This window comes from Ovis aries, chromosome 23, assembly GCF_016772045.2.
Source record: "Ovis aries strain OAR_USU_Benz2616 breed Rambouillet chromosome 23, ARS-UI_Ramb_v3.0, whole genome shotgun sequence".
NCBI lineage: Eukaryota > Metazoa > Chordata > Mammalia > Artiodactyla > Bovidae > Ovis > Ovis aries.
Genome location: NC_056076.1, coordinates 40,480,298 through 40,505,480, shown reverse-complemented (window position 1 = coordinate 40,505,480; position 25,183 = coordinate 40,480,298). Strand labels below are relative to the sequence as shown.

Sequence of the window (25,183 nt, the reverse complement as noted above, 5' to 3'; positions counted from 1 at the left end):
AGAATGAGGTCTTATCACCAAAATTTAGTCGTTTGTGTGTCTGGGGATCACCTCTCCAATTTTTTAATGGTGCAGAAACTGGCTTCTGAACATTGTGTTGTTGTACCATACCTGGCAGAAAAAAAAATGTCTCTCTTTTACATTAAAGGATATGGGGTCAGGGAGAGAACCTTTAGTCCTTCCTTTGGCTGACCATGCATGTGTCTGTCACCCTCCCACAAGCACAGTGATGAGACCCAATGTTGAGACTATAGTCGGGGCAAACTCCCCACCTGCTGCAGTTCTTCCATGAAATAAAGGTCTGTTGTTGGACTAGCAGAAGTTCATAGTAATTTACCTCGTTAGCTCTAAGAAGGAGTGCATTTTCTGTGCACTTAAACAATATCCTGCATTTGGTGATGTCAGTTAAGCAGAAGATTCGTGTAACAGGCTTCCTGTCCACTGCCTTAAATGTGAAGTCCTTACACTCTGGGGCCTCGGGGACGCCTCACAGCCCAGCAGTTTCCAGATGAGTCCTAGCCACCGTGTCCTCTGACTGCGGGCTATGCTCCCTCCTCTCGGGGCTCACTGTCCCTTCATGGTTCCAGCTGACGGCCTTTGGTGGATTCCTGAAGTACACAGTGTCCTACGAGGTCCCAGTGGAAGCAGTGGATGGTGACCCCCTGTCTCATGCCGACGTCATCATTAAGGTAACTGCTTTCCTGTCACTATGCTAGAGCCGAGGGCTTTGTGGGGTCAATTTTATGACTAAAAGTGTCTTAAGAGCGGGGTGCGATGTAGCGAGGAGCTCAGAGCCAGGAGGGCTTTCAGCAGTGGTCTGCCTCTCAGGTTCCCTGAGACTAGAATTTCCAGAACTGCCCGGGGGCCGCACTGTAGCTCTTCCCTTTATCCTGTAGAGGAGTTGTCTATTCACACTCGAAAGGGAGAAGGCTTTCCTCCATGTGGGGACTTCCTGATCGGCCTTGGAGCCCCTCCGCCGCTCCAGTCGTGTCCTCCCCGCTGAGTGACCAGAGTCTGGCTGGTCACAGAGTCTGGCTGTGTGGGGACAGGAGATGTGTCGTTGTTTAAATCTCACCTCTGTCCCCTCCATCCCTGTCCTCACTCCCATCACACAAAGAAACATAACTAATGAGAACCTACTGCACAGCACAGGGAATTCTCAGTGCTCTGTGGTGACCTGAAGGAAATCCAACAAAAAGAGGGGATATGTGTAAACACAGCTGCTCACTTTGCTGTGCAGCAGAGACTAACGCAACACTGTAAAGCAACTATGTGCTTAGTCATTCAGTCGTGTCCAGTTCTTTGGGACCCCATGGACTGTAGCCCACCAGGCCCCTCTGTCCATGGGGATTCCCCAGGCAAGAAGACGGGAGCGGGTTGCCATGCCCTCCTCCAGGGGGTCTTCCCAACCCAGGGATCAAACCCTGGTCTCCTGCATTGAGGGTAGATTCTTTACCATCTGAGTCACCATGGGGTTTTCTAAAAGAAATGCTAATGGTCATGTCGGTCCTTGAAATTCATTTTACAAGAATTAAATTTTCTAATGAAAATAGGTATTCTCCTAATTGTTATTTGACAGACTAGGTTAACAAACACTCCATGTAAACAAAACCTAAGGTTGTGAAAAAATGAAATATGAACATTACCCTTGGGGGCACACACATAGGTCAGAAAACACATGATGATAAATGGGCTCCTATGTGATTACTTTTATGACTCTTAAGAAGTGAGCATGACAATGAAATCTTTATTTTCAGTTAGAGGAAGTCAGGTTCACAGTTTTAGCTCGTGACATAAAGTGAAGCAGGAGACAAATCTACATCCATCAGATAAAACTAATGGACTGACTTAAAATCCAGGCTATTGAAAGCTTGCAACATACCAGATATTGGTGTGTATTGTCTAGTGACAGAATGCCAGCAAAGGCTGACAACGAGTAGAACTTGTGGGTTTTTAATAGGTATTTTCTTACTTTGCTAGAAATCAGGAGGTTTATTAAATGTTTGTGTCCAGAAATGAGTTAAGATACTATATTCCAATAAAAATTGGAACAAAACCAAACAAAAAACTCAGCAAGGCCATGACCTTTGCTATACCCCTGAAACACTGTAAATCAACTGTGCTTCAATTTAAAAAAAGATGAGGGGTATCAGATTGGTTGCTTTGAGGAAAGCTTGGTCTAGTGCTTGCCTTTGTTTCTTTTCTGAGATTAGCAGAGGCACAGTCTTTAGACTTATTATCCAAATTCCTCTGGGAGGAACATGGTGAAATATCTCTGATCCTTCTGGACCAAGCGCGGCTTTGGATATCATTACACGTTTGGCCAAGACATGAAAAGTCAGGTGGCTGAATACAATATTTGCTTTTCGTGTTTCATCATGAAAATGAATCATGAATATATTTCCTCCTTGTTTTAAAAATGTTAGGGAAACGGAATCACTTTAAGCACCCAGGCTGAGGGCCTGCTGTTGCAGCCGTACGAAGAGTACTTGAACGTGGTTAGACTGCTGCCAGAGAACTTCCGAGATTTCAAGAGCAAGAGGGAGATAGATCGTGACCAGCTGATGACCGTCCTCGCCAATGTGACCCATCTCTTGATCAGAGCCAACTACAACTCTGCTAGGACAGCTCTTTACAGGTGTGTACTGGAAAAGGGGGAAAATTTACAGTGGTCTTGCCTTTTGTATAGTTTATGAATTGTCGATTTTTTTGCATTATGCATTTTAAGTTGAATACACTTGATTATTTTAAGGACACAGCTAATGGAGCTGTCTGTCTTGAAATTATTTTTTGTCACTATAAGTTTATCAAAAGTGTAAGAAGAGTTGTCCATGACCGATGTATCTAGTAGGAAATAGACTTGGTGTCAGGATCAGAAACTTTCAGGGTGGTTTTCTGAGAAATGAGGGGACAGTTGCAAGCAATGTTGCACCTAGTTTTCACCCTCTTGATGTTAATGGTCTTAGATTTTCACAGCTCATGAGTTCAGCATTAGTCGTTTTGTTACTTCAAGAAGGTCTGTTTCCGGCAACGCCAGTCAGAGCGTGTACAAAGAATACGGCTAAAGCAAAGCAGAGGGCACACCCAGTGAGTCTCTCTGCACTAGAGAGAGTTCGGCCGCCCGGGCTTGCTCTTCTGAAGTTCATTCTTCGGAAAGGGCCCCCCGGAGCCTTGCCTCAGCTGTGTTGGGCAGTAGCTCATCTTTTTCCAAATTTCGAAGATATTTCCAGGGACTAATGACAGCTCCCAGAAAATGTTCTGTTGTGAAAATCTCTCGTTACTTACAACACACTCACCTTTTTAATTAAAAAAAAAAATCATTTTGTTTGAATTAAACCCTTTTTAGGAATTCGTCTTCTTTGAGGTTCTAGATGGTGCGTGCAAGCGTGTTAAGTTGTGTAACGGGCCCCATCTGTTTGTGTGTTGGTAGGTTGGATTCTGTCTCTCTGGACGTGGCCAGCCCTAACGTCATAGACCTGTCCCTGGCCACGCAGGTGGAGCACTGCGAGTGTCCTCAGGGCTATGCGGGCATCTCCTGCGAGGTAACTCTCCTCCTCCTTCCTGTCTGCTTCCTTTGCTCTTTCCTAAGGGGGAAAAATGCGTTGAAGTTGATGTCATGATGTATGTTTGAATTTTAATTTTGGAAACCCAGTGTTTCTATGTTTCAGACTTTTGAGGGATCTTGGAATACAGGAAACACATCGCTTAAAGGAATCTAGGGACTTTCTTGGCTGTCCACTGGTTAAGACTTTGTCTGTCAACACAGCAGGTGCAAGTTTGATCCCTGGTCAGGGAGCTAAAAAAAAAAAAAAAAACCCAAACAGAAGCAATATTGTGACAACTTCAATAAAGACTTTAAAAATGGCCCACATCAAAAAATCTTAAAAAAAATAAATCTGATTTCTTTGAAGCCCCTGGGAATACCCTCAGTAGGTGTCACTGTCTGGCTTAGTCATTAGGAAAGTTGCAGCACCCAAGCCATATTTTGCATCATTCCAATCCCAAAGAAAGGCAGTGCCAAAGAATGCTCAAACTACCGCTCAATTGCACTCATCTCACATGCTAGTAAAGTAATGCTCAAAATTCTCCAAGCCAAGCTTCAGCAATATGTGAACCGTGAACTTCCTGATGTTCAAGCTGGTTTTAGAAAAGGCAGAGGAACCAGAGATCAAATTGCCAACATCCACTGGATCATGGAAAAAGCAAGAGAGTTCCAGAAAAACATCTATTTCTGCTTTATTGACTATGCCAACGCCTTTGACTGTGTGGATCACAATCAACTGTGGAAAATTCTTCAAGAGATGGGAATACCAGACCACCTAACCTGCCTCTTGAGAAATCTGTATGCAGGTCAGGAAGCAACAGTTAGAACTGGACGTGGAACAACAGACTGGTTCCAAATAGGAAAAGAAGTACGTCAAGGCTGTATATTGTCACCCTGCTTATTTAACTTATATGCAGAGTACATCATGAGAAACACTGGGCTGGAAGAAGCACAAGCTGGAATCAAGATTTTCTGGAGAAATATCAATAACCTCAGATATGCAGATGACACCACCTTTATGGCAGAAAGTGAAGAGGAACTAAAAAGCCTCTTGATGAAAGTGAAAGAAGACAGTGAAAAAGTTGGCTTAAAGTTCAACGTTCAGAAAACGAAGATCATGGCATCCGGTCCCATCACTTCATGGGAAATAGATGGGGAAACAGTGGAAATAGTGTCAGACTTTATTTTGGGGGGCTCCAAAATCACTGCAGATGGTGATTGCAGCCATGAAATGAAAAGACGCTTACTCCTTGGAAGAAAAGTTATGACCAACCTAGATAGCATATTCAAAAGCAGAGACATTACTTTGCCGACTAAGGTCCGTCTAGTCAAGGCTATGGTTTTTCCAGTAGTCATGTGTGGATGTGAGAGTTGGACTATGAAGAAAGCTGAGCACCGAAGAATTGATGCTTTTGAACTGTGGTGTTGGAGAAGACTCTTGAGAGTCCCTTGGACTGCAAGGAGATCCAACCAGTCCATCCTAAAGGAGATCAGCCCTGGGATTTCTTTGGAAGAAATGATGCTAAAGCTGAAACTCCAATACTTTGGCCCCCTCATGCGAAGAGTTGACTCATTGGAAAAGACTTTGATGCTGGGAGGGATTGGGGGCAGGAGAAGAAGGGGAGGACAGAGGATGAGATGGCTGGATGGCATGACTGACTCGATGGACATGAGTCTGAGTGAACTCCAGGAGTTGGTGATGGACAGCGAGGCCTGGCGTGCTTCTATTCATGGGGTCGCAAAGAGCTGGACACGACTGAGTGACTGAACTGAACTGAAGGAGGATTGAACTTCGATTGTATTTGAGCATTTACCAGTTACCAACACTTGCCCTGGAAAGCTTTAGCCAAGCCAGCCCTGTGTGGAGACCGTTGATGGCCCCCGGCTGTGTTACCTATGTGGGCTCTGCATCACATAGTCAGTGTATGAAAATATTCTTTCCTTCATTGCTAAAAGTAATCTGTTGGTTAAAAATGTTGAGGTATGTTTTGAATTATTTGGACATCCATATTGATAACAGCTCTCTCTTACCAAGAACTTTGTATGTATCTGGCACTGTTCTGAGCCTTTTCCGCATATTACCCCATTTAATCCTTACAACAGTCCTGTCAGGTAGGCCCTTCATATATTTTCTGTTCCACAGATGAGGAAACAGAGACACAGAGAGGTTAAGTAACTTGACCGAGGTCACACAGCCAGCAAGTGGTCATCTTAGGATTTGAACTTCACCCCTGGCTACTGCCATGAGGTCCTCTCACGTGTCCATGACTAACTGTAATTGTGAACATTTGTCATTGGCTGTGATTTCTTGGCTTGCACTTTTAAAAAGTGAGAACGTTCAACTTATAATCTGTTTTTACCTTTACTAACTTTGTAATAAGGTTGGCCTGAAGCCTCCTGGTGCAGATATTTAATTAAATATTTTTATCTCTATTTTAAATATTTAGAAAAGTATCTTTGGTATGGGGTGGGGACCAAAGAGCTTTTTTTTTTACATGTCATTTATTTTTGGGACCAACAAGAGTTCATAGGTCCTAATCCCTGTGGGTCTTGTGCTTAATGGAAAAATGACCCTCAGATCACCTCATAGTATGTGGATGTGGGCTTGGGGAGCCACAGGTAGTGCAAAGATAAGCGTGGAAGTGGGAGCCTTGCCAGCTAGACTGGAAGGGGGAGTTACTGCTGGAGGGCAAGTGGGCGGGGCTTTGGAAAGCAGTGTTGGTGTGGGCAGGGCTTTGGAGGGCAAGTGCTGGTGTGGGTGTGGCTTTGGAGCAAAACTGTGAGTGTGTGTGGGATGATGCTCAGGCAGGAACAGGAAGCTCACGTCTTCTTTGTCAGGGTTTGTGTCAAGCAGAACTCATTCTATAATCCAACTCTTGCTCAGAAGCTGACTTAAAGAATCAGGCAGCTGTTCACTGAGAATGGAATTTGGGGAGCCCTGTAGCTGCCACACAGACCCCCAGGTGGCTGCCTGCTCAATGCCCATCTGTAGAGAAGCCTGCTGTCCCCAGGGGAGCATGGCTGTGGGAGGTGATAGGGCACATTCCCAAGATCAGTGTGAATGAAGGCATCATACATTATCACTGTAATGAAATGCTCTCTAAGAATCCTTAGAACAATAGACAACAAACCCACACCCCCACGTGCCATGGCCCCAAGGGAGTGTGCCAGCCTCAAATTAATCATTCCCCAGTCTGCACTCTGGACGCGTTTCTTGTCTGCTGTCGCCCTGGGCGGCCCATGGACAGGGGTCTTGCAGGTGTGCACACCTGGCGTTGAATCATTGTATGAGTGCCGAGGACCAGCGCTAATGCTTCGTGTTTCAGATTGCATGTCTGTCAAATAGAGTCAATTTCTCAGGGTCACCAGGAGGATGACATGAAGTACAGTGTCTAGGGGACTCCTTGTCCCTGAACCTCCAATTGTCAGACCAGCAGGAGAACCAGGGGAAGCTCACCTGTAACACTTGTTTTATTAAACTGATGTTATTTGACACAGATGTGCATTTAACACTATGATGGCAACATTTCATAAATTTTAAGCAGAAGGAAAAATAGTAAAGGGAAAAATATCCTCTCCATTGAAATACTGGTTAAATGACTATTACATGATTTCTAAGAATGTTGCAGTGGAAAACTCCTATGATGTACACTGGCTTATTGAATAGCTGTTAAGTTGTTGTGTGCATGCTTCTGCCTTTAAAACATATAAGGAACTGGATTATGGTGGTAGTTGCACCACTCAGTAAATTTACTGAAAGAAACAAATCATTGAATCGTATACATCATATGGGTGCATTTTATGGCATGTTTGGGCAAAAAAATAAGTTTTCTGTTCATGGAAGACTGAGCGGCTTATGTTTCTAACATATTTGGAAAACGATGATTTGCCTTTTGCATAAAAAGTTACCTTCACCTGCATGGTCACCTGTCCTTCTTTTGCAGTCCTGTCTTCCTGGCTATTACCGCGTGGACGGAATACTTTTCGGAGGAATCTGTCAGCCCTGTGAATGCCACGGCCATGCAGCCGAGTGTGATGTTCATGGTGTTTGCTTTGTGAGTCTGAGACCTCGTATGCCCCTCCCCCACCCCGAAGCCCCGGCTTTACTCAGAAGTGATTTTTTAAAAAATGCTTCCTCCACAGGGAACATCCCTGCCTTTGTGAACCCCAAAGGAAATCTGGAGGTTTAAGTTCAAGACATAGACTATCTCCTGCTTTTTATTTCTTTTTTTTTTTTGAAGAAAAGTTGCTTTGGTAATAATAGAAAAGGGAGGTATCATTTCACTGCAGGTTTTTTCTTAAGACAATAAGTAATGATTTACTTTACAAGACTAAAAAGCAACATAAAGGTAGAAAATGTCCACTGATTAAGCAAAACAGAACAGATCTTTTAAATGCAAATGCTAGTAGATTTTAACATTATATTACATAGTATATCATAAGAGGAATAATAAGATATCTGATAATCTCACTCATTTCTGCAATATATAATGCTTCATCATTGTTAGCAGATGAACTCTGCAAACAAGTCCCTCTTTCATGTAGTAGAAGTTGAAACAGGGCTTAACAAATGTGTGGTTAATCTTGAGAATGAACTTTGGGGCAGATACAGGGCAAGACTTGTTTTTTAACTTCAATCAGGAATTCTTTTAGGCTCTTGTGCCTGGGAGCCAGGCCACACTCCTGGGCTTTAATGGATTCACCGCTCAGAGACAGAATGAATGTGTATGGTAATCAGCCGAACCCTATTCACCGGCACAGCACAGAGGGTGGTTCATGCTTTTTCCCTAAGAGATTGATTGAGTAGCAGGGCAGGGAAAATTTAATGATCAGACCCATGGGGAAGACCTCGGCGTGGTGCCACCCATTGCTTATGCTCTCTGGAGCCTCTTTTTTCTGTTTCTCTGGAAGGACAGCTTTCATTTAGCTCTTTGTCCGTGTCTTTGTTCTCTGTAAGTGAAGTGTCTGTAGGGTGACGTGGAAGGATGGCTTGTACGCGGACTCAGTCTTTCCACGATAAGTTCCTCAAGCTCAGCTTCCCATTGCTTGATGCAGTTGTTGTTCCTTTAAAAGCTCTCTCCCTCTTCCTTTCGGGTTTGGAGGCCTCTGCCCACACTTGGGTCCGGGGGCAGTGGCGGGGGAGGGGGGGTCCACATTCTGCACCCTCTGCCGTCTAGGATCTGAGAGCAGCTCTTTGATCTACTTTGTTACTGCAGAGGAGACGAAATATAGTGGTTGGAAGTGAAAGGTCTCTTGCTTCCTGTTTTCACAAATTAAAAGATTTTATCAGCCAGTCTGGAAACAGGCAGCCACTCCTCATATAGGAGTGTCTGGTGACTTGTTTTAGTGTTTTGCCTTTTTTTTCTCCTTGGACTGCAAGTTGTTTGTGGGTAACTCTGGGGCTTGCTCATCGGGCCAGAGCCAAGCCTCTCCACACGTGTGTCCTAGGCCTGCCAGCACAACACTGCCGGTGACCACTGTGAGCGCTGTCTGCCCGGCTTCTATGGGCTGCCTTCCCGAGGGACCCCCGGGGACTGCCAGCCCTGTGCTTGCCCGCTCTCCACGGCCTCCAACAAGTAAGCCCGGCCCCTCCACCAGCCAGTCCTGCCCCAAGGGGCCAGGGTCCCCATCCAGACCCTCACTGATGTCTTCAGAGCAAGACGTGTGTGCAATGAGAATGTGAATTTGCCCCCTAGTAATTAATTGGGACTCAAGATGGAGGAAAAGACTCTGTCTTTTAAGAAAAGCTTGACGTATTGAAGTATATAAGGCAAGTTGTGTGGTGGCAAGGACATTTGCCTGCCTTTTTTCCTCTTGGTCTAATGTTGATCATCACTTCCTTCAGTGTTGTGTGCCTACCAGTGGGCTAGGAAGTAGAGGGGGACATGGATATGAATAAAACTTGTTCCTGGGCTTCAGGAGTATTTGAGCTAATGACCAAAATATGTAAATATGAGGCTCATTGGGAATGAACTGAATTCATTAAGTTGATTCAACAAATCTGTATTGAGTGCCTGGTATGTGCTGGGCATCATGGTAGGTGTCCTGAGCATCAGAGTGTTCAGCCGTGGCTGCCGGCGCCATGGCATCCACTGTGTGATCATGAGGACAGGGGAAGTATGTCTGCTCTGCAGGGGGCATCTACCAGGGGTGATGCCCTGAGGAACCTCTCAATCTGAGACTTGAAGGAGGAGAGGAAATTGGAAGTGAACTTGCTCTTGGCCAGTGTGGGCAGCTCTGAGGGAGGCAGCCAGCCCCAGGGACTGGAGGAGAGGAACTTGGCTTGAGCATCAGAGCCGGCCTCCTGGAGGAGACCGCTGAAGAGGGCATTGAGGGTGAGCCGGTGAGCCCAGACAGAGTGGGGAGAAACGCAGCCCAGGCGAAGGGACAAACAGGGAGTGTCTAGTGCCCACTGGGTGGGGCCTTCGTTTCTGGGCTAAGGAGTGAGGATCCAGTGAAGGTGTGTAAGGATAGGAGGGGTGGAAGCCAAGCATTTCAGTATTTAGGAGTTCTGCACCATCCACTGGAGAAGTGCATCCATCTCTGCCGTTTTGTCAGTTTCAGCCCCACCTGCCACCTGGATGATGGGGACGAAGTGGTGTGTGACCAGTGTGCCTCAGGATACACGGGGGATTGGTGCGAGAGGTACTCCTTCACTCAGCCGGTTTCCAAAAATGTTTACAATGTGTTTGTTTTTAAATGTGTAGTTACGTGTGGCTTTAGAGTTTTTGATATGTAATTATATTTTATAGACTCAGAGAGAGAAGCCAGTCAATCAATTAAAAAATTAATGTTGAAAGTCCATGGGAATACTTTGATCTCTCTGAGCTAACCTGAGTTCTCATCAGTAGCAGTGGGAAACAGCCAGGAGTTCATACGTCTGTTCACACATTTGAATGTCCTTTTACTCTGGATAATTCCACAAGTAAGAGCTAGTTTGATGTAAGTGTCTCCTGGCGCCTGGAGGCCAGGGGCTGTCTTTCCCGTGTGAGTCTTGGTGCCAAGTCTGGCTGGTCTCCATGGGAGGTGGCCTTCCTGAATGGTGGGGATGTGGGTTGAGTTGCCCGGGCCCAGAGCCTGTCCCAGGAGATTGTTGGCTTATTTGGACGCACTCCCCATGTTTCACAATGAGTGATGGGATCTGTGAATGCCTGAACTGGGAGCCGCATTCCTCTCCCAGTAAATCTTAGGTGAAGAGTCAGTCTGATTGATTAACCACTCAGAGAGTCCCTGGATGGTGGGGTACAGTCTATAGTAATTGCATTTGTGCGCATCTCTCTCTCCATCTTTTATACAGATGTGCAGACGGTTACTATGGAAACCCAACAGTGCCTGGAGACTCCTGCGTCCCATGTAACTGCAGTGGCAACGTCGACCTCTTGCAGCCTGGAAGCTGTGATTCTGTCACTGGAGAATGCTTGCGATGCCTTGGGAACACTGACGGCCCTCACTGTGAGAGGTGTGCTGACGGTTTCTATGGGGACGCGGTGACCGCGAAGAACTGCCGTGGTGAGTGTGTGGGCTGTTGCAGTTGGGTCCACAGCTTACCACCTTGTGGAGACTCCACTCATCTTGTGCTCAATTGCTAAATCATTTTGGACTCTTTTTTGACCCCATGGACTGTAGCCCACCCGGCTCCTCTGTCCATGGGATTTCTCAGGCAAGAATACTGGAGTGGGTTGCCAGTTCCTCCTTCAGGGAATCTTCTTGACCCAGGGATTGAACTTGAGTCTCCTGCATTGGCAAGTGGATTCTCTACCCCTGAGCCACTGGGGAAACTCCTCCATCCATCTACCTACCATCAAACAGAGCTTGGCCCAGGAGGTCACTTGACCCCATCTGCGCTGGGTTAGCTTGCTCAGTTACTCCAAACGGAGGTCAAGTGACCTAGAAAACACACAGCCTCCCCTTTCAGGAGCAAGTGGTACTCCACAGAGTGCTGGCACTGCTCCCAGGGACTGAGGAGGTGAAGGAAGCCTGTCCTGTTAGGTAGATGCTAAGGGCTTCTTGAGACAGATGGGATTTCAACATGTGAAATAGGAAATGGGGAGACCCTAGCCCCACATCTCAGTGGTCTTTGCCTGAACTGCTGACTCCATGTTGCTCGGCAGGGCTCAGCTCAGACCCTTGAAATGACAGACCATGCAGAATCAGTTACTGAGAAAAGCAAATTTCAAATTCCCAGGATGATAAACATATAGCCTTAAGGCCGATACAGCTCTCAGTTTTATTTTTTGCATGGTTCTTGAAAAAAGAATGAAAGAGTAAAAATTGCAGTGATACGTTGTTTTGATGCACACGTGCTAAGTCCCTCAGTCGTGTCTGACTCTGTGTGACCTGTAGACTGTAGCCCTCCAGGCTCCGTCTGTCCATGGGATTCTCCAGGCAAGAATACTGGAGTGGGTTGCCATGCCCTCCTGCAGGGGATCCTCCCCACACAGGGATTGAACCCGTGTCTCTTATGTCACCTACATTGGCAGGCGGGTTCTTTACCACTATCACTGCCTTTTTGATAGTGAAGTCGCTCAGTCATGTCTGACTCTTTGTGATCCCATGGACTGTCAGGCTCCTCCGTCCATGGGATTTTCCAGGCAAGAATACCGGAGTGGGTTGCCATTTCCTTCTCCAGGGGATCTTCCCGACCCAGGGATTGAACCCGGGTCTCCTGCAGACAGACTGTTTACCATCTTGAGCCACCAGGGAAGCCCCTTTTGATGATTTCACCTTTTTGATGATTTCCTATAAATACTGAAGCCCTACTATGCTATTACAATGTAGAGACACAAGAGGGAGCCAGAGATACAGAAAAGATGCTGCCTAGGAGGACAAGAGATGAACAAGGTGTTAATCGCCCTGGGCTTAGGAGCCTGATGTTCAGCATCTTGATTGATTATCATAGGAGATGATAATTATCATGATTATGATAACCTGTGATTGTGTAAAGCTTCAGAGTTTACCGGATGCCTTCACCGTTCTCCTGGCTTTTCTTTTCGTGCTTATTGCAAACCTTGATGACAGTTCATTTGTCACTTATGGCATGTCTGTGACTTCCCAGGCACTATGCTAAGTATTGTGATGGGAGTTGGAACTTTATCCGACTTGAAAATCCCAAGTCCAGTGGGGAGCTATACAGGATGTTGTATCAGGGAAGCACATGTGTGGGTTCAGGGCTTTAGGGTCTGAATAACACAGGGTAGCATCCAGGGTTACATGGTCACCAAGCAGCCGTGTGATATTAGGCAAATTTATTACTCTCCTAGCTGCTATTTCCTCATGCGTAAAATGGACATAAATATATGTGTATACTAGGCCTTTCTGAAAAATAAATGGGATAATAAATTTAAGTTCTAAACAGTAAATAAATGGTAGCAATTATAATTGTTAGCAATAAGAGCAGTAATTTTTATTATTTTTCTGTATCAATAGTGTCCACTATAAATGCAAGCCATGCATGTAATTCAAAAATTTCTAGTAGCCGCCTTTTAAAAATTATTAAAAAATTAGATGAAATACATGTTAATAACACATTTAACTCAGTATATAGAAAGTGTTATTTTATCCATGTAATCAAATTTTCAAAGTGCTAATGAGATGATTGCTTTCTTTTTTTTAATAATGAGTCTTCAAAATTCAGTGCATCTTTTATAGCCTATCCTAATTAGTAAGGGCTTCCTAAGTGACTCAGTGGTAAAGAATCGGCCTGCAATGCAGGAGGCGCAGGAGACCCGGGTTCAATCCCTTGGTAGGGAAGATCCCCTGGAGAAGGAAATGACAGCCCACTCCAGTATTCTTGCCTGGGAAATCCCATGGACAGAGGAGCCTGGTGGGCTACAGTCCATGGGGTTGCAGAAGAGTCTGACATAACTTAGTGGCTAAACAACAATAATAAGGATGCTAAATTTTCATCAGAAATACTTGATCTACATTTAGGTTACATAAAATTTAGTGTTGAAGACGTGGATTCATACACCCAAGTTTTTCAAACACATTTACAAGTTTTCCTTTATGTACATCCAGCCTGACATAGCTGTGTGATCTATGGTAAATTATATCATCTTTCTAAGTCTTAGATTTCTTACCAAGTAGAAAAACAGATTTTTCACCAAATAGAAAAATGTTAGTGCTCCCCGTCTGTGTTTGTTATGAAGGTTAATTCACTTATTCCATATTTTGACTATAATGTGATAGACACAAGCTGACGGGTGTGTGCCCTGCAAAGCCTGCTACTCACAGTATGCTTGGGCCTGAGATATTTTGTGACGTTTTTCTTACATGATTATGCCATCAGACAGAGAGTGTGCATTATCTAAGCCCAAGCATTCCTGAATAGTACATATCCTGGGATATCTTATCAGTGAACATATTACAAATCTTAAATGAAGTGCATGTTGACAGCTGTGGTATGAATATCAATTAAACCTTTCTTGGACTCATTAAATTGCATCATTTTGAGAATGTGGGGGACTTTGTAGCTTTAAACATCAATATTCTGGCTGGAGAGGAAACTGAAAACTCAGGCCTGACAGCCTGACTCAAAGGACTCAGGTCTTAGAATAAGAAATAATTCATTAAATCATGAACTATAATATTAATTATCTACATGGCTATAATTCAACTTAAAATATTTATATGTGATTGGAATGAGCAAATGGCTAAATCGATTTTGAAATCTTCTTGGCATGTTTTTTATGAAGATTGGTTGATTTACATTGGCAGCTCATTTAAAAAATTTCGGGGGATTCGTGAAATTGGTGAAGCTCATTTGCAGATTATTACCTTAATAGTTTCAGTACATTTTTTTCTCTATGATGGTTCCTTCCACCAACCTTATGTTGGCTCTTTCAGAAAAAGAGTAAATTTTTAAAGTTACTGCAAAGCAATCATTTTGTTCTCATTTTCCAGTTTGAAACATGAATGTGTAAGATTTCTCCTTTGGGGATTAAGGGATTATATAAGAGCCATATCCAGAAATAGGCACAAATATGTCTTCTGTGTGTGTTAGCCTGTGAATGTCATGGCCAAGGCTCCCTTTCTGCCGTCTGCCACCCGGAAACTGGACTCTGTGAGTGCAAACCACACGTGACCGGACAGCGATGTGACCAGTGCTTGGTAAGATGCCTCCAGGTCCTCGCGTACAATTCATGTGTGCATCAGTGTTGACATCTGGAACTGGTTCAGATGAAATGGGATCACGACTGCCAGAAAGAGTGGGTGCCTGAAGCACGGTGGCGGGAGCAGCTGTGTGTCCCGATCTGGAGAGTGTATCAGTTCCCAGGGTGATGGGATGATGTCACGAGTCCTTTGTGAGCTTGGGACACATGCAGGTGCTGATTTGGAAATGTTCTAGGAGGTACTTTTGTTTTTGCCATTCAGTCCCTAAGTCATGTCCGACTCTTTGCCATCCCATGGACAGCAGCATGCCAGGCTCCTCTGTCCTCTGCTATCTCCTGGAGTTTGCTCAAACTCATGTCCATCAAGTCGGTGGTTAGTAGGTTGCTGCTACTGCTAAGTTGCTTCAGTCGTGTCTGACTTTGTGCAACCCCATGGATATCAGCCCACCAGGCTCCTCTGTCCTTGGGATTCTCCAGGCAAGAATACTGGAGTGGGTTGCCATTTCCTTCTCCAATGCATGCATGCATGCTAAGTCACTTCAGTCGTGTCTGACTCTGTGCGACCCCATGGACAGCAGCCCACCAGGCTCCTCTGTCCACAGAATTCTCCAGGCAAGAGTACTGGAGTGGGTTGCCATTTCCTTCTCCATTAGTAGGTACTAGTCATTGACTAAAATCTGTTCTGTCTTCCTCTGCTCTGCCCCCATGAAACAGTACGGCTACTATGGGCTGGACTCGGGGCTCGGGTGCCTGCCGTGTAACTGCAGTGCCGGCTCCCTGTCGGATGACTGCACACCAGAAGGCCAGTGTCTCTGCGTCCCGGGTGTGGCCGGGGAGAAGTGCGACAGGTGTGCCCGTGGCTTCTATGCCTACCAGGACGGCGGCTGTACACGTAAGCGCTGGGATTCAGCATTTAGACTTCCATGTATTGCCTAAACTTTTCTTGGAACTCTCCTTCGACTTCGAACTAATTCTATTAAGTTCCTTTATGTTTTTCCTTCATATGTAGGATGTCATTCCTTTTCTCTGTTTCCAGATCCCTGTTCTGGGAAGTCCATAAGCCTTGGTCAGGCTGTACTAACTGTGTGAGCTTAGGCTAATGACTTGCCTTAGCTTTGGTCTCCTCTTCCATAAAGTGGGGGAGCCGATTAGACTCCATCCAGGAGTTACTGTCAAGGTGGTACTTAGAGTTCTTTGTATAGTGATTGGCACACAGAGACTCAGTAAGCCTTAGCTGTCTGCTCTCCCCACCGGTGGAGGCCTTGCCTGGCCTTCTCTCTGTTTCTCCACTGCCTCCTGATCATCTCTCATGCAACAGCCTCTCTTCAACAAGGAGGAGCCTCCGCCTCTCATGAAACATGGTGGGGTCCTGGGGACCATGAGGTCTCTTCAGGAACTGCAGGAGTGGTTGCGGTTATTAACACAGGCAGACACTGCAGCAGCGGCATCTTGACTCCTTTGGTTGACCCGACGGTCCTGATCCGTAACAAGACCCCGTATCTCTCTCGTAGCCTGCGACTGCGCTCACACCCAGAACACCTGTGACCCGGAGACTGGGGAGTGTGTGTGCCCACCTCACACGCGGGGTGCAGCGTGCGAGGAGTGTGCAGACGGACACTGGGGCCACGACCCAGAGCTCGGATGCCAGGTGCGTGTGGCCACCTGCATGTTTTCCCTGCTGAGAACCGCTTTGCTGTGTCAGGTTTCATCCTGTTTCTTTTATCTGTGTGTTAATTTTAACCTGTTGAGTGGCTTCATGGTTTCTAGTCATAACTCAGCACCCATGGTGGGAATCTAAGTGGAAGAAGTAACAACCTTAAAACACAATATTCCAAATTTTCTTCAAGAGCCTACCTTTGAGAAACGGATAGGTTAGTAGATCAAAATCTTATTTTACTGCCTTTTAAATATATTCTGCAATATATGCTATCTTCCAGGAGAAGGACATGAAGTGCTTTCTGGGGGCGGGGCACATATGTCCCATCTTCCGTGGTTCTATTTTTCTGTGTTTACTTTTGTCTGTTAAACGTAGAGTTTGCATTTTGAAAATAGAGGGAACATTACTCGTCTTCTAACATGATTTTGCTGGACTGCTTTGACCTACTAAGTAAATTGAATTTCAGTCCACAACTGTGACCCAGCATGCAGGGGTTCGACGATGTCCGGCAATATGGGTCCTGTCTCTTGATGGCTTGTGTCGTGAGTCCAAAAAGCAGTAGTGAGAGAGGTCTGTTTGCTTGTATGGTTTCTCCAGGTTTTCTGTCGTCCCTGTATGTACACATTATGAAAATATAAAAGCCACCTTTTGATTTATTTCACTGTTTCCTCTTCCAGGCCTGTAATTGCAGCAGTGTGGGGTCAGCCAGCCAGCAGTGTGATGTAGTCACTGGCCGCTGCCCCTGTAAGCCTGCATTCGGTGGACGGGCCTGCGACCAGTGCTCCCCAGGGTACAAAAGCTTCCCCAACTGCGTGGCCTGTGACTGTGACCCGAGGGGGACCCTGGCCGACGCCTGTGACCAGGAGCAGGGTCTCTGCAGCTGTGCCCAGGAAACTGGAGCCTGCTCTTGCAAGGTACTGGCCTCGACCCCACTTCCTTTCCACCCTCTCACTCATCATCATGACTTCGGGGCTTTCACTATTTAAATAAGCACCTGGCTTCTAGTTGCTTCTCTTAATGAGTTTGCACCGCCTTCTGGGTCTGAGGTTAAATTCTGTATGTGCTCTTCTAGAGTGATGGATGATGCTTTAGATGGAATTTGTACAGTTTATTACAAGTGTCAGATGATGGAACTGATTTGAAAAACACGCCGAGTTTTCTATCATGTGTCCCAGTTGGCTGAGTAGCCAATCTGTCTTGAATATGCAGGTAAAATAGATAACAGGGCTTCAGGAAAATGTGTGGTTGTACAGCTGGTAAGTAACTATTCTCTCGTGCCTGCTGGGCAGACTGGAGGAAATTTGCATTGATTATTCTCCCAGGAGATTAGATTTCAACATCATACCTAACTCTGTATTTTCATTCATTTTCCCACTGTGCTTTGTTACTAGATGGTCCTTGACCACTTTCTCTGGTCCTTTCCTTGGGCCCAGGAAATGGAAGCCTGGTCCTGGGCTGATTGGTGGTGGGGGATGAGGGAGGGGAAACGCGAGTGGGTCGGGGGTGATGGGATCCTCAGTGGATGTGTGCTTGGTTCCCCGCATCTGTGGGCTCAATTCTCACCCCAGACGGCCAGTGCAGGAGAACCGGCTCAAGGCTCTTCACCTGACTGCTCACCAGTCCCCTGGGGACTCACTCCAGGAGGATCTGGGCCCTGTCCTGGAGACTCACTAGGGTGTCTGCATTTTCCTGAAGCTTCTGAGATGATTCAGATGATTAGCTGAGCTTGGGAATCACTGAGTCTGAGAGAACTGATGCTCAGAGAGGTAGAGGAGCCAGCCTAAGAAGCAGCTGGTTCATCCGTGCCTGTTCATCCAGAATGGTTTCTGTGTTTTGATTCCACTTCTGTTTGTTCAGAAACCGTGTCTCCTTTTTTCAAGTAGAAGTGAGTCTATCGCTTTGTCTCCTTTAGGAAAATGTCGCTGGTCCTCAGTGCGGTGAGTGCCGAGCTGGCACCTTTGCTCTGGACGAGGCGGACCCTCGGGGATGCATGCCCTGCTTCTGCTTCGGGCTGTCACAGCTGTGCTCGGAGGCCGAGGGCTACGTGAGGACGCCAGTGAGTCACATGCGCGTTAAGCATTCTGGTTTTGACTCTCTATCCTCGGGAGCTGGGTGCAGGTGGGAGAGACAGTTAAGTACTTGTGTTGCATTTTCCTCTTACTGGGTCAGAAATTCTAGGAAGCTAATTTGAGATCATTAAGAATCAGAATTCTAGGATTTCCCTGGTGGTCCAGTGGCTAAAGACTCCGAGCGCGCAATGCAGGGGGCCAGGTTTGATCCATGGTCAGGGAACTAAATCCCGCATGCCGCAGTAAAGATTCCACGAGCTGCGATTAAGACCTGTGAGGCCTAAAAAATAAAAGACTCAGAGCCCTGCCTCTGCCGTCCAGGAAATAAATGGAGCAGGAACGAAGACATTGGTGTCGCTCTGTGCTAACCTACCCACAGCTTTAGTCGGAAGATGAAGTTGCAGTATGTCAGTGGTCTCCTTCGTGTAGCTGAACATTGCCCAGTATAGCACTTTCAGTTCATTTTAAGTTTAAAAGAAAAGCCTTTCTTATTCCTGTTTGAGTAATGAAGCCATCTCACCTGAAACAGCAAAGCCTCTGACAGTCCGAGGTGCAGAGTTCATTCAGGTTCTGAAGTGGCTTGTCCTCCACTCCCTGACTAGGTGACACTGGGCTCAGATCAGCCTCTCCTGCGTGTGGTTTCTCAGAGCAACCTCAAAGGCACGACCGAGGGGGTGTACTACCAGGCCCCCGATTTCCTGCTGGACGCCGTGACCGTCAGGCAGCAGGTCCACGCGGAGCCGTTTTACTGGCGGCTGCCTGGGCAGTTTCAGGGAGACCAGGTGAGACAAACACCCAGCCTAGAGCCCTGTCCACCTTTCCTGGGGGCAGAGGTGCCCGTGGAAGTCACAAGGGCCTGGGTTGGCCTATTCCTAACTGGAGTGGGTATTAGTCTTCTCTTCTTCGAGGGGATGAAGTGGTAACACTTAGAAAAAGTCCTCCAGATGAATGGTTCTTTGCCTGTGATGCAGGAGACCCTGGTTCAATCCCTGCATCAGGAGGATCCCCTGGAGAAGGGAATGGCTGCCCACTCTAGTATTCTTGCCTGCAGAATCTCCATGGACAGAAGAGTCTAGCAGGCTATAGTCCCTAGGGTCATAAACGACTTAGCACACACACATACCAATGTTTAAAAGTCTTTTCAGGTGAAAGTCATATTCTTTTTCTCCTTTTTAAAGCAATCACTCAACAAACTTTTTTTTCTTTTTTTTCACTAATAGAGGCTCAATACAAGCCTGGGTGCTATGGCCTAGGAGGGTCTTCTCAAGAATTTGTCACCTATTTGGGGGGAAGAAAAGAAACTTGAAGACCTTGTGTGCATTTTTGCTTATATAAATACATGAGTCTGTGTGTGAATTCATCCTGATTTTTGAAACTTGGAAACAGGTTCTCCAATGGTTGTAGTCATGTTTAATTCAAAGGAGCTTGAGAATCGTTAGAATGATTATCATGTTGCTTTGTTACTTTGGAGCTCACCTTTGCTGGCATCATCAAGAGAAGACACTGGGAGGTGATGGGTTTGACTGTGACTTTGATGGTGGTGGTGGTGGTTTCAAAGGTGTACTTATTCCCAGCCCATCAACTTGTATTCAATACATAAATGCAGCTTTTTACAGCCAAACACACCTTTATAAAGTGGCTTGTAAAACTTTTAAAGGATTGCGTACTTAAGAACTACAGCTTATATCAACTTAAGAATCCGGAACTAAGTAGAATTAGAAGGAAGCACATGTCAAATAACATATTACACTCACATGATGTATTTTTTAGAGACAAGATTTCCTTCAAATGGCAGCAGGCTTATGCTGAAGTATCTTTAAACTAAGGCTATGTCAGAGACGTAAACAACACTTCTTTCCGACAGCTCCTGGCCTACGGAGGCACACTGCGCTACCGCGTGGCCTTCTATGCTTCTGATGGGATCGGCACCTCCAACCTGGAACCTCAGGTGCTCATCAGAGGAGGCCGGACCAGGAAGCAGATCATCTACGTGGACGCGCCAGCCCCCGAGAATGGAGTGAGGCAGGAGCAGGAAGTGGGGATGAAGGAGGTGACTGAGCGCTCTTTCCACATCACTCTCTCTGGGCTGGGAACTCTGCATGTGATGAAGTCATGAAGCTGCTGTAAATAAGAGAGAGTGAAGAAGAAGGCTTTGGGTCAAAATTCCAATGGGTTTAGCAAGGTTTCTAAAAGGATTCAAATTTCTATTCTCAAGAAATGCGTATGAGGCTCATGTTAATTTAGTGCGAATGCAGCTTAAATCCTTTATCTGAATAAAGGAGTCTCAGCCATATGAGTATAATGGTTCTGGGTTTTTGGATGCCCTTGAATTTGGGACGTGTGTGTTCCTTCCTCCAGGAGAGGTTTATTGATTGTTCTCTGTGTGGCTGGCCCCGGCGGAGGTGTTATGAGGTTGTTGATAAATGAGGTGGTGGGACTACTGCGTCCAGCAAGTGACAGGAGAGCTTCCATAGTTAAATTTAGGGTCACCCACAGCAAGAGCTGGGCTTACTACGGGAGAAATCTCTGAAGGAATTAAGTTCATGTTTCTCTGTGGATCTGTACCCTAACTTTAGTTGAATGTGCTTCTCATCTGCAGAATTTTTGGAAGTATTTTAACTCTGTTTCTGAAGAACCTGTCACACGCTCAGATTTTATGTCTGTTCTTAGCAACATTGAGTACATCCTCATCAAAGCCTCTTATGGCCAAGGATTACAGCAAAGCAGGTACTTGGAAATTTCTAGAAGTTTTAATATATCTTTCTTATTTGAAAGCATACCTTAAGGACTTGGCTCACTTCATCTCCCATTACCCCATGTTGTTAATATATATATTTCTGTTCCTCACCAAAATCTTATTAAATATTAATATTATTATGAAGTGTGTGAAAATGACATAGATTATCCATCTCCTATAGTAATGTGGAGATAACTTGTAAGTACATGAGGATGATGCCTTCCGTATAAACAGCAAAACAGTTCTACTGTTTTCTGCCCTTCAGCTGCAAGGCCCATTGTTTGTCGCAGTGCGTCAAGAATGCCATCCCTTGCTCATTTAGTGTCATGAACTTATCCCCTAAAGATAGCCACCTAAGTTATGGCCAGGCTAGTACTTCGAGGTCTTGCAGGTGTGTGCTCTCTAACATGGTTCTTAAGTTCTGAAAATCTGGCCGAGGACTTTCCCTGTGGAATGACTAATGTGCTTTTTGTGTGTTTTTACCCATTTCCTTTATGACTGTGAACGGGAACGACCCTCCACCCGGCAGGAAAGTTCTGGTTCTCTAGGTGCGCCAACATGATTGTGTAATGTGCTGTTTCTGAAAACTCTCTTTGTAAATGTTAGTGCCTGCTTTCACGCTTCTTAACCCAACGGTTTCGCAGAATCTCAAATATTTCAATGGAGGTCGGCAGAAAGGCGGAAGAGTCACATGCCGGCAGGGAGGTGGCCCTCCTGTTAGAGAAGTGTGTCTGTCCTCCTGGCACGGCTGGACTCTCGTGTCAGGTAGGAGATGGTGGTTGAAACCTGGTTTCTGGTTCGGGGTTGAAATATGCTTGTTACAGCAGCTCTGAGTGATGAATAGTGCTATGTGTTTCTATTATGCCATTTTTTTTCCCTTTTAAAAATTTCTTGTGGTAGAATAGGTGTTTATCATCTTGCCTCTTTCTAAAGTGTGCAGTTCAGTAGCGGGTGGGTCAGTTCACTCACGCCGCTGTACAACCAACCTTCAGAATTCTTCATCTTATAAAACTGAAACTCTGTACCCATTAAACACTTACCCCTACGCCCACCCCCAGACTCACCCTTCTACTTAGCAGGGTAGTCTTATGAAACTGCTACTCTAGGCCCTTCATATAAGTGGAGTCATGCAGCATTTAGCTTTTGGTGACTGGCCAACTTCACAGGGCATGATGCCCTCAAGATTCATCTGTGTTGTAGGCCGTGTCAGAATCTGCTTCCTCCTTCTTAAGGTTGAATCACATCCCACTGGATGGATGGACCACGTTGTGTTTATCCATCCATCCATTAGTGGACATTTGAGTTGCTTTCACGTTTGGCTATTGTCAATAATGCTGCTACAAACATGAGTGTACAAATCCAAGACCCTGGATTCAGGTCTTTGGGGTTTATACCCAGAAGCAGAATTGCTGGATCACGCGATAACTCTAGCTTTATGATGACCCACCCCACTAACCATCATAGTGCTCTCCTTAGTGACACACTTTTCTCTGTTCCCACCAGCAAAGCAGTAGCGTTCCAGTTTCCCCACCTCCCCGCCAACACTTACTATTTTCTGGGTTTTTTTTTTTTTTCATTTTTTTTTTTTATAGTAACCATGTGAGCTGGCATCTCATGGTGGTTTTGATTTGCACGTCCATGATGATTAGTGACGCTGAGCATCTTCTCACGTGCCAGTCATCTATGCATCTTCTCTGGAGAAATGTGTGTTCAAATCCTCTGCCCATTTCTTAATCGGGTTTTTGTTGTTGTTGTTGTTCACTTCCTTCCCTTTTGCTTCCCTCCAGGACTGCGCACCTGGTTACCACAGAGGGAAGCTTCCGGAAGGTGACGGCAGGAGAGCACGCCCTCTGCTGGCCCCGTGTGTGCCCTGCAATTGCAACAACCACAGTGACGCCTGTGACCCGGAAACCGGGAAGTGTCTGGTATGCTGGTTTGTGTGGGTGCTTGCCTGACACTCAAAATTACAGCGGGCACTGGGTGTCTACTTTTCTGGTTGGAGATCACACCAGTTCCTTGATTTAGAGTATTCAAATTTAGCTAAATGTAAGGTATACAAATATTTCCTTCAGAAAGGTCTAGCTAAGTGGCCTGACATTTTTGGTGGGAATTCTTTTATAAATTCTTTGAATTTATTTATGGGTAGCAATTTGGATATGAGTTAAGTGTCTCTTGTTTTTACCTGCAGTAGAGGTGGTACATGAGAACTTGCTGTCATAGAATTTGAAGGGTCACCTGGACGTTTATAGATGAGTTAAGGCCAAAGTTGAAAATGTATTTCTCTGTGTAAGGTATTGCTCTCTCCTTTCCTTTGTTAAAAAGTACACGTTTTCCTGGAGGTCTTAGTATGCATTTGCTTCCTGGCTCTCTCCTCCTAGACTATCAGTGACATAAGGAGAGCTCTGACCACTGAAAACGACCAAGAGCCTCAGACAGAAGGCTCGTGACCTTGACCGAAGACAAACTCTTGTGTCCAGGGTTTTGCTTTAGCCAATAAGATCTTATTGATAACACAGAATAATCTGATATTTTTTCCTTACTCCTGAAACCTCATTCTTTATGATAACTCACGTGGGAACATTGATTCCCTGTCTAAATTGTGCCAAGACTGACTTGATGCAGGCAAAATAGCTCATTCAAGGAAAATGAGCTGCCCACCAAGACACACCAAAGCCTCCTAGATCCTGGCTGTAGCCTCATCACAGGAACCAGGGCTCCCACAGCAGATCTGTCTTCCTCTTCTTTTATTCGGAAGCGTCTTTCATATGCGGAATTTAAAGGCAGTCTCCCCTGGGAAAACTGTTAAACCATAGCCATGCACAGGTGAATTTAAAAGCTGAAATGCTGCATGGATTTCCTCAGTTAAAAAGATGTGTGTCCACCTTTGCTGACTCCATTAGATATCTGGGATTAAAGAATTGTTCCAGTCATTCAAGGTAAAATGAAGATGTAGATAGCTACAACACTATTAAAAAATTTATTCATTCTAATCAGTTCATGCCCCAGGCAAAAGTAAAGTCCTAATACCAAAAACGAGAAAATCTCATTTAAGTATTTAAGGAGAATTGATTTCAGGCAACTTCGGGCAAGATGTAATTAGCTAGGAAGGTCCCTTGGCCCATCACAGAGACAAAGGTCATGTGGATAGTTGGGGAAATTCATGGTTCTTTCGTGATGCATCTTTCCTTGGGGCAACTAATCATTTAACAAGATTAGGTACTCCTAGGGGCACTGAATCAGAGAAGGCAATGGCAACCCACTCCAGTACTCTTGCCTGGGAAATCCCATGGGCGGAGGAGCCTGGTAGGCTATAGTCTATGGGGTCTCGAAGAGTCGGACACGACTGAGCGACTTCACTTTCACTTTTCACTTTCATGCACTGGAGGAGGAAATGGCACCCCACTCCAGTGTTCTTGCCTGGAGGATCCCAGGGATGGGGAAGCCTGGTGGGCTACAGACCATAAGGTCACAAAGAGTCAGACGTGATTCAGTGACTCAGCATGCACACACATGTTGGGTGAATGCAGTCTTATAATGAATGAAGGCCACAGAGCTGCCAGTGTTCAGGATTTTTAAAACGTGACAAAAAATGCTCACCCTCTGTTGAGAATTAAAAAAAAACTGTCAACTGATAAGAATTGGGGTGTTGCTGGGCTGTCTCCAGGTGAGGTGTTCTAACAGTTTCCTATTGTTTTCTTCTCCTTTTGAAACGTGGGATCCCAGAACTGTGGCCACAACACCACTGGCGACCGCTGTGACACGTGTGCCCCTGGCTACTATGGGAAGGTGACCGGCTCGGCCAGTGACTGCTCTCCGTGCACCTGTCCTCACAGCCTGCCGGCCAGGTGAGCACACAGGTGTGCCGGCGTGCCCCTGCCGCCCACCACCGAAGCTGGATTGCTTCCACGGTCAGCTTCACTTTCCGGGGTTTCCATGTGACCCATCTTAGTGGGTACTCTTCGTGTGTCCAGAAAGGCTAATTTTAAGAAAAAAGTGTTCATTCTCCCAATATTCAAAGAGAATCTTTGCAAAAACAAAGTATCTGTGTGTTAGCACTGAGTGTTA

The 25,183-nt window shown here is 45.7% G+C and overlaps 1 protein-coding gene across 2 annotated transcripts in view; it reads left to right on the top strand.

Moving 5' to 3' along the window:
* Positions 1-25,183, top strand: part of LAMA1 (laminin subunit alpha 1) — a 124,279-nt gene that overhangs the window by 54,864 nt on the left and 44,232 nt on the right. For both annotated transcript variants that reach the window (XM_042239145.2, XM_027961074.3), the window contains exons 13-30: positions 588-689; positions 2,427-2,638; positions 3,431-3,542; positions 7,489-7,599; positions 8,993-9,120; positions 10,103-10,189; positions 10,842-11,053; positions 14,547-14,653; positions 15,370-15,547; positions 16,167-16,303; positions 16,990-17,226; positions 18,225-18,368; positions 18,984-19,163; positions 20,246-20,431; positions 20,981-21,108; positions 21,763-21,883; positions 22,906-23,043; positions 24,842-24,963. In XM_042239145.2, coding sequence (XP_042095079.1) covers positions 588-689; positions 2,427-2,638; positions 3,431-3,542; positions 7,489-7,599; positions 8,993-9,120; positions 10,103-10,189; positions 10,842-11,053; positions 14,547-14,653; positions 15,370-15,547; positions 16,167-16,303; positions 16,990-17,226; positions 18,225-18,368; positions 18,984-19,163; positions 20,246-20,431; positions 20,981-21,108; positions 21,763-21,883; positions 22,906-23,043; positions 24,842-24,963 — 2,642 coding nt within the window. The remainder of the gene's footprint in view (positions 1-587; positions 690-2,426; positions 2,639-3,430; positions 3,543-7,488; positions 7,600-8,992; positions 9,121-10,102; positions 10,190-10,841; positions 11,054-14,546; positions 14,654-15,369; positions 15,548-16,166; positions 16,304-16,989; positions 17,227-18,224; positions 18,369-18,983; positions 19,164-20,245; positions 20,432-20,980; positions 21,109-21,762; positions 21,884-22,905; positions 23,044-24,841; positions 24,964-25,183) is intronic.